This window comes from Nycticebus coucang, chromosome 3, assembly GCF_027406575.1.
Source record: "Nycticebus coucang isolate mNycCou1 chromosome 3, mNycCou1.pri, whole genome shotgun sequence".
NCBI lineage: Eukaryota > Metazoa > Chordata > Mammalia > Primates > Lorisidae > Nycticebus > Nycticebus coucang.
The window spans coordinates 127014403-127029511 of record NC_069782.1 but is presented as its reverse complement, the minus strand read 5'-3'; the positions used below and the strand labels follow the sequence as shown (position 1 = coordinate 127029511).

General features: G+C 50.5%; 1 protein-coding gene across 2 annotated transcripts in view; it reads left to right on the top strand.

Annotated features, from left to right (window-relative positions):
• Positions 1-15109, top strand: part of CRTAC1 (cartilage acidic protein 1) — a 152192-nt gene that overhangs the window by 133909 nt on the left and 3174 nt on the right. Inside the window, exons 12-15 of one of the 2 annotated variants that reach the window (XM_053584906.1) lie at positions 205-350; positions 1922-1964; positions 4141-4284; positions 4676-4815. In XM_053584906.1, the coding sequence (XP_053440881.1) occupies positions 205-350; positions 1922-1964; positions 4141-4284; positions 4676-4794 (452 nt within the window). In that variant the 3' untranslated portion in view covers positions 4795-4815. Of the gene's footprint in view, positions 1-204; positions 351-1921; positions 1965-4140; positions 4285-4675; positions 4816-15109 lie in introns of those variants that run through there. The other variant, XM_053584905.1, reaches the window with a different exon arrangement.

Here is a 15109-nt window from a genome sequence, read left to right as displayed (position 1 = left end):
GAACGTTTCCATCCTTGCGAAGAGTTCGATTGGACAGCATTGCTCTAAGAAGGTGAAATCTGTCTCATTCACCATCTCCCTAGCACTTAGAACAGTGTTCAATTAATATCTTTTATTAAATGGATGAATACACTAATGTCAATGCTTTGGCTGAGAGCCTCTTGCTCTCCTCTGCTGATGACTTTCTCTCCATCTGTCCCACAGGGAAGGATGAAGCCAGCAGTGTGGAGGTGACGTGGCCAGATGGCAAGATGGCGAGCCGGAATGTGGCCAGTGGGGAGATGAACTCGGTGCTGGAGATCCCCTACCCCCAGGATGAGGACAGACTTCAGGACCCCGCCCCACTGGAGGTGAGCACAGGCATTTGGGCCTCAGAGCCAGAAAAGCAGGCACCACTCATAACCCCCCCACACTGAAGCTGGGTTCCCAAGAACCTGCAGACTTAGCCTCTAGCATGGCGGAGTCTTCTCAGCAAAGGGAAGGCTTCACAAGAATCCCCTCGTTTGTAGTTTCCACAATACTATCACACCCACATCTCTTCTGCTTCTCACAGAAACCCTAGCATATTGGCAGGACAAGTATTTTTGCACCCATTTTACAGAGGAGATAAACAGAGGCCAACAAAGGTAACCCACCAAGCCCCCCTGAGGCTCACAGCCAGCTGTGAGCAGAGCTAAGCATTAATCCAGTCTCCTGCTTACGCCTGCTTCTTTCTGAGTTTCTGATGAGGCCTCCTGTTGCCCTGAGGATGGGGTGCAGACCTGGTAGCAGGGCCTCTGAGGGCTCTTAGAGGAGCATCTCCAGACCCATCTCTGGAGTGTCCTTCCAACTCTGATGGGCTCGCTTGGTTTCAAATAACAGGAACTCACTCAAAGTTACACAAATGATGGAGCTTGTAAGAAGTCCTAGGATAGCTCACAAAATCCAAGGGGAAGCTTAGGACAGGTAGGAACTGAGGCAGCTTAAGGGTCTCCCCCCACCAGGAGCATGAGGACCTTGTCAATAGCACACTGGCTTTGGGAGGAGGGGGCTACCCTGCCCCAGCAGCGCCCACATTTGTCAGTACAGATGGTTGATGTGGACAGAGTGCAGCCCCCAGCAGGCATAGCCAGTTCCCAACTCTTTGTCTCTGTGGCAGTTAGTTCAAACTTTTTTTTTTTTTTTTTGAGAGAGAGTCTCATTATATCACCCTCAGTAAAGTGCCCTGGTGTCACAGCTCACAGCAACCTCAAACTCTCGGGCTTAAGTGAGTCTCTTGCCGCAGCCTCCCTTGTAGCTGGGACTACAGGCGCTCGCCACAACGCCTGGCTATTTTTTGATTGTAGTTGTTATTGCTGTTTAGCAGGCCCAGGCAAGATTCAAACCCACCAGCCCCGGTGTATGTGGCTGGCGCCCTAACCACTGAGTGACGGGCGCCGAGCCTAGTTCAAACTCTTGACACAAGCCTTTGCTTCATGCCTCCTGCTGGATGTCCACCCCTTGTCCACCAGCCCTGGCCAGGGAGGTGGGACACAAACATGGCTTGCAGGTGCTCACCCCTGTGAAAGGGGAGGGTCTCCCCGAGGACAGGGTGCAGTGAACAGGCCCTCACAGAGCATCTCCCAGCCCCCCTACACTTCATCCTGACAGACCCAGGCTCCAGTCTCTGGGTGAAGCTAAGGAAGGACAGGCAGGTGTCCCTGCTCTGGCATGTGGATCCCACAAGCAGGGAAATGAGCAGGAGTTTGAACTGCATCCCTCTGTGACTTTGCTCCAGTCTCCTATTCTCAGGCGTCCTGGAGCGGGGACTCTCCCAGGCCAGAGCTAGATTCCCCCTCATGCTGGGGTTAGGGTGACAGCTACTCTCTGGTCGTAACTAGGAGAGGACCTGAGGTGAGAGCTTCTCAACTCACTCGTGTCTCTGCTTCTGCCCAACTTGCAGTGCGGCCAAGGATTCTCCCAGCAGGAAAACGGCCATTGCATGGGTGAGTTGCCATGGGCACCAGAGATGGGGCAGAGGCCAGATCTCCCTGGGGTGTCAGTCTAATCCCTGGCAAAGTCAGGGTGCATGCAAGGGGCAGAAAGGCAGGGCGGAGAGGGTAGTGTTTATCCATGGGGCTCCAGATCCCAAGACAACTGCCACATGACTCACCAAGGAGGGAGTGATGTTAGTGACCACAGGCTGAATCACTGCAGTTCTGGGGACTGGCAGGGCTTCCCTGCTATGAATACTGAGAAAACGTGTGTGAGGAGGAGACCCATTGCCACCTGGACACTGGGGACTGTGGTGGCTGGGGTGCCGTGCTTCACTCTGGTGCAGGGCAGCAAGCAAGGGAGCTGGCAGGCAAGGGCAGGCATTGCCGGGGCATTGGGCAAAACCAGGTGTGGAGCGCGGTCACAGTTCCGAAGGGAGTGAGTGTGCAGCCTGGTGCAGGAGTGAGGACAGGCAGGCAGCTACAGATGGCAGCTCTGGAAGGGCCTGGGGACCTGCCTAGAGTGGGAAGGGGCAGACTAGATGTTCTGTGTCCAGAAGGCATTCAGTTCAACACCTTCCATCCCAGGCCAGTGATGAGGGGTCAGGCCATTGATTCTTCTTTCCTTGGACCCTTGGGCCGCTCTCTTCTCAAATCCATTCTGCAGCCTGGCTAATGACTTTGTTGCTGAGATAAAAAGTAAACAAGACAGGCACAAGCCCAGTCCTCAGGGGGCTGATGGCCAATGGAGAGACAGGTGATGACCATACAATGTGATAGAGCCGAGATGGGGGAGGGCAGGGGCTTGGGAGCACGAAGCATGGATGCTAAACCATAGAGAGGGAGCTGCAAGTGAGGGAAGACAAGGAGCTTGACCGGCAGAGAAGACAGTGTGCTGGGCAGAGGACCACAGGTGAGGAAGAGGGGAGCATGGTGCTAAGGGTGTTTGAGGAAGATATGACTCCCCTCCCTGCTCCATGTCCACACCCAGGCCCCAGTCCAGGCAATGCACCCACAGACAAGTTCCAGAGTCTTCTCTGCACACCTGAAGGACCCCCTGAGGTCACCAGCCAAGTCCCTCTCCTTCGTCATTGTCCAACAGGCATTCTGGCCTCCTGTACACCAGGAGTGCTGGATGCTGGGGTGCTGGCTGAGTGCTCCCCTGGAGGGGCCTTCACGTGGCCACACAGCTGGATGAGGTGGTGTCAGAGTCCTGTAGGCAGGGTGCTCTCTGGACACCATCTGGACAGAGGGTCAAGGAGAGCTTCTGGATCTCTGAGCTGACACTGCTGCATGAGAAGGGCCCAGGCCCAGAACGAGCTGAGGGAAGAGCAAGAAGCAGGAGGCAGAATGGGGCTCAGTGGGCCGAGGAGCAGGAAGGGGCCCCCATGCCTGGAGGTGAGGAAGAGGCTCACCATGCCCGGGCAGGCATCTGGATTTTGCCCATGGTGCCGATGGAAGTTAAGCAGAACAGTGGCATGGCGTGAGCCACATTTTCAAAAGATCACTCTGGCCGCTAAGTTGCAGATTGTATTGGAGGGAGGAGGGGAAGCCAGGAGGCCTATAAGGAGGCAACTGCTGAACTCCAGGCAAGAGGCCTTGGCGCCTGGGAATAGGGTGGTGGCAGAGAAGGGAGAAAGAGGTGCCGATGAGAGATGGACAGTGAAGGCAGAACGGACAGGCTCCACTGTGAAACTGCACACAGGGATGAGGAAGAGAGAGGAGTCAGCACCACTCTGCTCTCACCTTGAGTGCTGAGTGGATGGGGCGAGCACTTACTGAGCTAGAGAAGATGCAGCAGAGGGTAGAAGAGGATTAAGGGCAAGGGAGAAGGCTGAGTTCCATTCTGGGCATACTGAATTTGAGGTGCCTATCAGACATCCAAGTGGAACCATCCACTAGACCACTGGCCATTGGAGTCACGAGTCTGGAGCTCAAGGGAGGGGTTGTGACTGGAGGTGTGAAGCTTAGACTCATCCATGTGTGAAGAGATCGCTTGGAGGGATTGTAGGACAATCCTGAGAACCCCACAATGTGCAAAGGCCAAGTACAGGAGGAGCCAGCCCAGGAACTAAAGTAAGGAAACCGAGGCCCAGAAGGGAAGGACATGCTCAAGAACACACAGGGGGTGGGTGGGCAGGACCCCCGCCCCACACCTCCATGGTGAGTGGCTCCCCTCACCTTTCAGACACCAATGAATGCATCCAGTTCCCATTTGTGTGCCCGCGAGACAAGCCCGTGTGTGTCAACACCTACGGAAGCTACAGGTGCCGGACCAACAAGAGGTGCAGTCGGGGCTATGAGCCCAACGAGGATGGCACGGCCTGTGTGGGTGAGTCGGGCCCCGGCACAGTTCAGAGGAAAGCTGCCTTCCAGCCACTGCCTTCTCCTGGCTGGATAGAGTCTCCTTAGACTCACACTGGGTTTCCAGGGAAGACCACAACTGGGGCTTAGAGAATCCCCATCACTGCCACCACCACCCAATGGGCCCTGGGGTGCCGTGTCCTGCCTGAGGCTGTCACTCTTCTTTCATTTCTAAAAACTAGTATTCCTACCTTGAAGTCAGCCCATATTTTAGTAGCTGGGATATAAACTATTGCCTACTAGTCATCTCTGGCTGAATTTCTGAACTGGTAATTTGTCTTCTTCCTTTACCCTCACCCTACCCCACCCCCTTTCTTTCTTTCCCATTTTCTATCTCCCTGCCCCATCCTTTTTTGCAGCTCAAGTGGCCTTTTTAGGTGGGTATTCTTCTGCCGCCTTTAGAATCTCTGAGCCTCTCTCTCAGGCCTCATATCTTTCTCTAGGACTTGGACTTTGCCTTCAGTTATATGCACTTTAAATCCTATCAATAAAGGAAAAAGAAAAAAAAAAACCTAACAACCTTTGTGGAAAACTAAATCTCTCTCCTGCTGCCTGTTTCTCTCTCCATGCCCAGTAGAATCTGCTGCACTCTCTCAGAATGGACAGCAGGGTGGCCATCTTTGAAAAGGGAAGTTTGGGAGACACTGGTGTAACCTTAATTGTTTGCAAAGCCTTTCTTTGCATGTTTTCTGAGAAAATAGAAAAGTCACCCCATCCAACCTCCCTCACTCCTTCAAAAGAATCGAGATATCCCTGAATCCTCCATCCAGTGCCTCATGAGCTCCTCATTTCGCCCCTAACAAAGATGGCTCCCAAGTGGCTGCTTGCTCGGTTATTTGATAATGTATCATGTGCCTGCTGTTTCTGCTCTGTGCACCCCGACGTCCTATGCTAGAGAAAGCCTTATTAGGGTTGGTGGTGATTATGGGATGGGATGGGGTGGTCTGGTGGGACTCTTGATAACAATGTTAAAAGTTTGAACTTGCTAAGTCTTCCAGCCTCTTTTCTGGAGATACTATACCAATAAAGTCTGTAAGAGATATTTGCACCTAACTGGTGGAAAAAATTATCTGGGGCAATAGATGCTAGTTGGAATGCTGAACTGAGCAGCAGCCCTTCCATCATGGGTCCTTGGAAAGCAAATCATGATACAGGGAAAGTATGACCCCCAGGCAGGAGCAGTGGCCTGGCTGTGTACAGCAGTGTTCACCTTGGGGACCAGGGTTGGAACCAGGTGAGGGATATGAGATGAGTGAGGGACAGACGTGGAGGGTGTACTCTGGGCTTTTTACCTGGAAGAGGTCACTTGTCCACTCTGGACCTCAATTTCCCTAATCTGTATGACATGGGAGTTGGGCAGGTATATTTCTAAGGGCACTGTCCTTTGTAGGACTGCTCAGTGTGTGGCCGGACATAGGCATGGCTAGTCTCAGGCTACTCTGATTTCTAGAAAGAACTTTGCTCCTTGGCCTCTGAAATATGCTTTGAAAACTGAAAGCTCCTGTAGCCAGAGCGCCCTTTGGGGATGATGTAAAGCCACGGAACGTGCTCACAACTAGCCTCGGTAGTAAAGCCTTATTATAAAACATAGATCTATTCTTCATGGGGAAAAAAGTCACCCTAAGATATAATAAAATCACACTTAAGAATGCAGCAAGCATTTTAAAAACATATTTAACAGAAAAACTACCATTTTCTGATATCAAAATAATATTCCCAATAAATCACAAAATATGAATTCCTTGTAGCTAGTGCTGTTTTTAGACTCAGCACAGGAGCTTAAATGAAAAGTTTTAAAATGAAAACTGTTACAATTTCCCTGAAAAGCATATACCAACTTAAAAAACCACTCCACTTCTAAAAAATGTCCATTTCTGTATATTGACATAGAATTAAAGATCTGAAAGGACTTCAGAGATGAGGCTCGGGGAGATGAAATGATCCAGGTCACTCTGCCCAAGGTCACAGAGCCAGCTGGTCCCCAAGCCAGAGCTGGAGCCCGTTCCCACCACACCATCTTGTCAGAGGGGTGATAGGCAGCTCTGTCACTGTTCAGACTATTCCCTAGCCATTCTGGAAGTTGCTAGCTTTTAAAAATTGAACAAGTGGATCTTGCGAGATAAGTAAAATCCCAAACCTGCAGAGGAATGGTTCCAAATGCAGTGGCAAATGACAAAATAACAGTGCCCATTAAGTGACCATACATAACAACATGAGGAGTAAGGGACAGAACAACTAATGAGACAGCCTGCCAAGGACGTCAGGAAATTCATGGTGACATCAAAGGATGCCTATTAAGTGATAACCATGAGTCCTTGCACATTGAGTTTTCTCTAGCAGGGTGTATCTGTATATATGTTTTACCCTCCTGGGTGGCTGGAGTTATAGGAATTCCAAGTACACCCAGCTGCTAAGAGCACAACTACAGCATTTGGACTCCTGGGTAAGAAGGCTTCCCTTTGATTCATTCGTTCATTCATTCAACTAGTATTAGTTGAGCACCTACTATGAGCCAGCTGCTGAGCTAGGCCCTAGGCATACGATGGTGAGTGAAGGTACCATGTCTGCTGCCCCCACACTGCCTTCCTTCCAGCCAGCTGGAAGAGCCATGTGCATGGGGTGGGAGTGACACACTGCGGGGCTTTCTGAAAAGTCTAGCTGAATATTTGGGTTGCTATTCCAGAAAGTTAGGGCTCTGCATTCACTCATTCATACATATCCAGCAAGCATATCTTGAAAGCCTCCTGTATGGCAGGCACTATGTTCCTCCCACAAAGGAGGTCAAGTCCCCTTCCCCCAAGATGCTTGTGCTGGAAGAAACATGAGGCTGAAAGATACAGGGGACAGGTGGGCATGGGACCAGCTCAACATTACCTGCCCTCCCAAACCTCCAGATGCAGAGTCCCTTCGTTCCTCACCTTTGGGCCAGGCAGGAGTCCAGGCTTTCTGAGGTCTGTGTTACACCAGTCACAGGTGTGCGGGTGCGAGGCCACCCCCAGGCTAGCCAGGTTCAGTGCCCCGACTCCCTTCTTTCTTCTAAGTCCTCTTCCTCTGAGATCCATGCGGGCTCAAACCCTTGTCTTCCCCTCCTGAGCACTCCTGTTTCTTTCTCTGCCCTCCAGCCCCACTTGGGTTCCTGATATCATTTTTTGGCTTGTGCTGGACTTGTAAGAAAAACAGTAAAAGTCTTCAGGAGTAGGCCAGGAACAAAACAGGCCTCAGGAAGGATTATGACGTACAGGAGCTGGTACGGGGCTGACCCAGGCAGCCAGAACTCTCTCCAGCTGAGCGGGAAGGTAGGCCAGTGTTGCCAGACTTCCCATTCTCAAGAAAACCCAAATAATAATCATAATAACAGCATCATTTTTATTTTTCCCCCAAGATATTCCACCTTCACAGGAAGGCACCCCTTAAAATGACAATAGCTTATATTTAGTAGGCTTGGTGTGTCTGGTTCATATCCAAACTCTTCACAGGAATCAACTTGTTTAATCCTCACAACAATCCCAAAGGAAAGTGCTGTAATTATCCCAAGTTTACAGATAAACTGAGTGGTTTGTCTGGGGTCACTCAGCTGGGACAGACAAGGGCAGGATTGGCTCACACCAGCCTGGCTCCCAGCCTGCGCTCTCAACTACCACTGCTCCCTTCGTGCGGGGTGGCTGGCTGGTTTATGCAAAAGCCCCAATCTCTCATGCTGCCCAGAGTCCAGGGCTGGGTTGAGAAAGGAAAACTGGAGTCCCCAGAGGGCCGATGATTTGAGACAGTCCTCCCAAGGTCATGTTCAAGCCTGTAAGAGATGGCTATGTTTGTGGTGAGGGTCCCCTTGCCAGGCAGAATGGCGATCATCCACAAGTCTACACAGTTGCTGGCCCTGCTCTGGGAAGGTGCCATTCTGAGGGCCAAGAGTTTGATTATGCGTCACTCTGGCTGCTATGGCCCCCTCCTAGGGTCTGGGCATCACACTCAGACCCAGTGCCACTGGACCTTGGCCTAAGCAAGAACTCTACTTCCACCTCCAAGAGCCACATGGAGACAGGAGGATGAACTCCTCATTTTCTCAGAGAGCTAGCTGAGTTTTTCCCCAGCATATTCTGGACTGATACCCCCACCCAGACTCTCAATCCAGGAAGCAAGCTGAGTACCTCCCCTCCTTTCCCAGGATCAGTCTCTGTGTGGCCAGAACCCACCAGGGGCTGATGCTGAGTCTCCTTAGCAACAGACACATCCTGGAAAGAGGAAGGAGGAAGGGAAGGGAGCAGGGCCGGTTAACACTGCAGATAATGCCACACCTCCTGCAGCGGCTCCTCTTCTTAAGGAGCTGCTGTAGAACAGCAAAGTGGTCAAAGAGTAGACCAGTGGGGGGGGGGGGAATGAGAAGCAAGAAGAGAAGAAAAACATCCTCAGGGAAAGGAGCTAACATTACGCAATGCCTGCCATATGCCAAGAACTTTTGTATGTGTCTCCATGAATCTTTACACCCATCCCACAATGTTAATGTCATTAGTCTACTTTATTACCAAAGAAACTGAGGCTCTGAAATGATACATCACACAAGGTCACACAGCCGCCTACAAAAGCTATCATTCAAACCCCCAGCTGCGTCACTCCAAAGCCTGGGTTCTTAGGCCCCTTGCTGTGCAATCTCCCAGTAACCGTCACCTAGGGAAGTCATTTCCCCACTGTTCCCTTAACATATATTGATTGGACACCCACTGTATGCTGAGTGCTGTAATAGTGGCTTAAGATAGACACGAGCAATACCGGCAAAGATTCCCACCCTCGCAACACGGCGCAGGCACTGGACAATAAACATGCCAAGCCAAGTCTGCGGTAGTGTCTTCATGCTAGAAGGTGTAAGGGCAATGGGGCTGGGAAGAGAGCAGTAGCAAGGCGGTATGGGAGTGCAGAGAGGGCGACAGGACACCATTTTAAATAGGATGGGTCAGGGCAAAGACATGGTAGACAGGGTGACCTCAGCTTTCTCATCTGTAAAATGGGGATAATACCTCAGCGTTACTGTATTGAATTTGATGTGGTACCTAGCACAGAGTAAGCCCCCAATACATGAGAGATACTATTATTATCAAGAAACAAAGTTCAGATGGAGGCCTGGACCTATTCAATACCAAAGCTCCTGTGCTTCCCAGCACAACCTGCTCCTGCTCTGACACCTGGGAGTTGACAGGAGCAGGAAAGAGACAGCAAGACTACAAATGGCCACAAGAGGGCAGAGCCAGCCTTCCTGGGGCCTAGGCTGTCTGTGCTCAGCTCTGTTCTCACACGGGTGCCGCCCTCTCTGCACTCCTATCATGAAGGAGCGGAAGCTGAGCAGGTGGGCATGGGACTGATCAGGCTCCACAGAGCAGAGGTCACGGGAACTAGTGAACTGGCCTAGAGGTTCAGCCCTCAGCAATCACAGGATCCTAAAGCATGAACCCCAGAGGCATCCTGGGAGTCATCTGGTCCTGCCCCATCTTTTTTAGATATGGAAACCCAGGACCACAACCAAGCAAGAATCTGCCTCCTCCCTGCCCATTCTGCCCCAGCCACTCCCAGCCCCCTTCTCCGGAAAGCTCCAAATATTCCAGAGTCACCAGTGTATGAACAATTTCAGGAATAAGGGCACAGTGCCTTTTCTTCCCATTTGCTGACATGGAAACCGAGTCAGGGTATGTGCCCACCCAGTAACAAAAAAGCCACTCTGGGCAGTTGGAACGCAGCTAGGATTCAAGATCTGAGTGAAGGTCCCAGCTGCAGAGAGGGGCCTGCTCAGCTGAAGAGAGGTGTCAGGAGCACAGAGGATAAGGGCGGGGGCAGAGGGAAACTCAATGTCATCCTTCCCAGAAAGCCCCACCCAGAACCTCATGCCCCTTGCCTGCCTGCCACAAGGAAAGCAATCTGGGGCCAGAACAATTCCTGTGAATTAACTCCTTCTCCTTCAAGGTCAGCTGCAGAGAAGCCAAGAAGGATCTTATCTCTCAGGAGCATTTAATGCATCCCCCCCAAAATCTAAGAGCTAACTTTCCTCTCTCTACCCCAGGCCTGTGCAGAGCTTCTGGGGAAAGAGATAAACACTCCCAAGTTCCCCAGATGCTTGTAGGGACCATAGCAGAATGACAAGATTAGACAAAAGGAAAGAAGGTGAACCAAATAGACACTTTCTCTGCAGTTTCAGGTCCCCAGACTCAAGGTTTACAACCCTCGAAGGCAGACGCAGAGAGGAGAAAGGGAGAAGGAAGCCTGGGGCTCTCGGGGCCCCCAGTAGGACGAGGTCTTAATGCCTCGTCCTACCACAGAAGGTATCTCACATGTCCCACAATGCCATGTTCTTTCTTGGAGAGGCAGTGCAAAACCCCTGTGGCTCTCCCTCCTCCCTTCCTTCCAGCCATCCTTAAAATTTTCTCTTCACCCTGAGTCTCTGGGCTCAGAAGGATGTGAATCCCAGAAACTCTCCCCATGCACTCTGAGGTGGCCTTAAGCAAGCTATTTCCTCTCTGAGCCTCTGTTCCTTCACCTACAAAATGGGGGCAGTGGTAAAATCCTCAGAAACATTGTGAGGCTTCGTGGAGATACAGCTGGCCTGTAGAGCACGCAGAGCGCCTCCTGGATTGACAAAATGCCGAGATTGTCATAAAATCTGTTCAGGCCCTTGGACCTCCTGGTTTCACTTCTAGTGGAGCCTGATTTTATAATGAACAATTCTAAGTCATTAACCAGGATGATGTTAGGCCTATAAGAATCCTTTCCAACAAGATGCATCCATCACTCGGAGTTACAGATGTGGAACTCATTTTGTGACTGCGTTGACATGGCATCTTCCCTTTTAAGAGCTCTGGCCTGTATTCAGATCTTCACAGGGAGCCCAGGGCTGCTTGGTACCCATCCATTCACCTGCCTCCCCAGGGTCTGTGAGCATCCATCTTAAGCCAGGCAGGCCTCTCACTGCTCTCTGACCCATCAGTCATCTCTCTGCACCCATCTTTTCTGTATCTATCCACTTATCCAGCCAGCCAGCCAGCTGTTCGCCCTCTGGTCCCAGGCCCAGACTTTCCAGGCAAAGCACTCAGCCCCAGAAGGATGTAACCACCTCGAAACAGGGGTTTTGGGGCTGACCAGGGTGGGATGCAATCTCTTCCTCCCCCAAGATGGGTAGAATCGAAATAGCAAGGCCAGGGCAACCTTACTGAGAGCCACTTCCCAGCATAGAGCATGGCCTAGGATCACTTTATTGAGTTATAAGGTTCAGGGGAATTGTGTCATTGGAGACCACAGGATTGGCCTGAGCTACTTCCTGCTGGCACATTGTCCTGGGGGTCTGCAGGTGACATGTCTGTCTGTACAGACTCGCCCCTTTCTGCCAGCCTTTGATGGTTGCATCTTCTGTTCACTAGCCAAGAGTGAGGCCCTGTCACAAGCATGTGAGTCAGGGAGAGAGGGGGTGAGAAATGAGTGAGACAAGACCCCCACCCTCAAGGTGTTACCAATCAATGGGGAACAGCAGGGAAAGGATTGTCACCATGTTGAGTTCTTGTAAGCTGTGTGTAACATTTCCCCCTTCCTGGGCCTCGCTCAGCACTGCACTCAGGTGGTGGCTGGTCCCCAATCACTTTTCCATTACAGAAATCAATAATATGAATTACTGCAAAATAACTAGCACCTTCATGCCCCCACAAAGCTAATTTTTCTGAGTCTGCATTTGCCCAAGTGCTTTTCTCTGCATCTGGAATCCATCTTTATGGGTCGATCCTGGGAGGGTGGAGTCTCATCTGACTGTGTCACAGTGTGGCAGAGTGAAAGTCAGAGACGTAGGTTCAAGTCTCTCTTCTGACACTTACTCGCTGTGGGCCCCTGTCAAGCTGCCTAACCCCGTGGAACGTCAGTCTCCTCATCTGTAAAGTAAGATTCAAATACAAACACCCAGCAGAGTGCTAGGGAATGAAGTGGAATAATAATGTACATGAATGTTCTTGTCATTTGCTAGGGAATCAGGGAACCCTTAGTTAAACGTCTGTTTATTCTCTGCAAGAATCTGGAACCTGCTATAAATCTATATCGTGAGGCCATTGTACAATAAGGTCCTGGTGTCACTCCTGCATTTTGCAAATGATGAAACTGAGACTCAGGAGAGTTAAGTGAATTACTGAGGATCCTCTGGCTGCTGCAGCCTTCTGACTTCCTCACCTCTGATTCCAAATTCAAGCCCCTGTGTGGCTCCGGGCACCACACACTGAATTCTGCCATCCTGCAAGAGCTGAAATGACAGGCCCTTTAGACAGTGTCTGAGAAGAGCCATGAGCTCAGTGCCCGATGTCCTTGACCTTTCAGGACAATGAGTCCTCTTAAAAGTCCCCAATTAAGGTCATGTGGAAACCCCTGAAGGCTGGATTCTGCCAGGAAGGAACTAAACTGGCAAGACCAGGCACCTGCTGTGCGCAAAGCACGTTCTCTTCCGCTTTCTCACTGAGTTCGTAACCTTTTGGGGAGGGTGTTGCACCCCCCTTTGAGAACCCACTGAAAACTATGGACTCTCTTCCCCCAGATAAAGGTACCATTGCAGGTGCCAAGTTTAAAAACTCCTGGTGCCAACCTGAGCTGTTGTAAGGTTTTCTTAGGCACCATCAACCTTCTCTTTTGGAGACTCACCCTCACCGGATCACACATTTTCATATACAGCCACAAGTAAATATTATATGCCCACAGAGTCACGTAGTTGTCTGTTTGACACAATGTGTCATATCTGTAGATATTTAATGAAACATCAATTTCAATTCTGTACTTTGTTTTCCTATTTTAGAGCCAATAAACCTTTTTGGCAAATGTTATTGAAATATATCACAAGTACAGAAAAGTACACAGAAAAGTACACAGCTCCGTGAATCTTCAGAAGAAGTTCCTCAGTCCCTCTCCTCTCACTGCCCCCACCCAGGGCAGCTGCAACCCTGACTTCTGACCAATCAGGGGTCCTCAAACTGCGGCCCGTGGGCCACATGAGGCGGGTGATTGTATTTGTTCCCGTTTTGTTTTTTTACTTCAAAATAAGATATGTGCAATGTGCATAGGAATTTGTTCATAGTTTTTTTTTTTTTGTTTGTTTTTTAACTATAGTCCAACCCTCCAATGGTCTGAGGGACAGTGAACTGGCCCCTTGTTTAAAAAGTTTGAGGACCCCTGTGTGGAATCAAACAGTTCATACTCATGTTGCATCTGGCTGGCTCTGTGGAGCCAATAAATTCTTTATTCAGATCTCAGACATTTTCAGAGGATTATAAAAGGCTCATAAGCTGTAGGTATTGTTAAAACCAGAGATTCTCAACTTGCCTTCACATTGGAACCACCAAGGGAAGTGTTTTAAATCCCGATACCCAGGCTATGCCCCAGAACAACTAAATTAGAATCTCTGGGGTTGGGCTTAGACATTGGTGAGTTTTATCCTGCCAGGTGCCACCAATTAAAGACAAGGTTGAAACCTCAGGATCCCTGTTTTACAGCTATGGACACTGAGGTTCCAGGAGTCTCCACCCTGTGCTACTGTCATGAAGCCAGAGCTAAAATTAGGGTCTAACTTGGAATGGGATTTGCCTTGCCTCATCCTTGGGTGCATAATAAAGCCAAAGCTGGGGGTGGGGTGTGCACACTCCTGGGCCCCTCCTTGCTGGAAATCCTTGGAGAGGGATGTGGGGTTTCTCAGGCTAGTGGTGCAAATGGAGATTGGCCATAGGAAGAAGAGTCACCAGCACTGATTCCCCCTTTGCCCTGCACCTAGAGAAAATCTTGCAGGTGGCAGCAGCTGCCAGCTTTGGGGTTGTGGGCAAAGTTTCACAACAGCCGATGAGTTCTTCCCACCTCCTGGGCCACTTTTGATTCCCAGGTGCAGTGTATGGTTCCTCCTGTCAGTGGTAGCCTGAGCTTCTGTAAATTTTGTGGTTTCACACATAGCCAGCCTGTGGCCAAAGGCAGAGGACTGGCAGCAGGAGGGAAGAGCTGCCTGGGGCATGCCTGGGGGCTGAAGCCTTCACATGTGACCTGGGGGACAGCCTGGCTGAGGCAGGAGCAAGGTTCCTGTGCTTCCTGGGGGCCTGGGGCCTGTCCCTGGGTGGCAAAGGGAACACAGTGTCCTGGCTGTGACCAGACTCAGAGGCCACTTTCCCCATAACCAAAGTTGCAGAAAGAAGCCACACCTCACCTGTCCCACAGAGAGTCAGATCCCTCACAGCCCCTCACCACATGCCCATGAGCACAGCCCACCCACTCTCCTGTGGAGCCCTGTGCATGAAGGTGACAGCATTGCCTCAGGGTGCAAGCACAGCTCCAAGCCTTTCCCCGGGAGTTAGATCCTAACCCAGAGTGGCTGAGGCCACCTCTGAAGCTGGATCTATCTTCTTCTCAGCAGTTTGGGTCAGATTCAAAGCCAAGCTCTACCACTTCCTAGCTATCTAACTCTGGGCAAGCTACTTAACTTCTTTGAGCCTCAGTTTCCTCATCTGTAAAATGGGAATAATAGTCCACACCATAGAGGTTGTGAGGATTCAATGCTGAATTATGTAGACTTAGCTTAGTTCCTGGCACATAGTAAGTGCTAAATAAATAAAGCTACTATTGTTGATAGTGGTGTTGATTACCACAACTATTTTAAAGCAGAGGGGCTACTGGCTCTCAGCCAGCCAGAAAAACACTCATAGTTGGTTTTACCAATTTGATAAATCCTCACCCCTCCCCAGGACCTTCTCTCCAGGACAGCTTGGCTCAGGTTCATGTCTGGCCTCAGAATAGAACAAACTTCCTATCCCAAA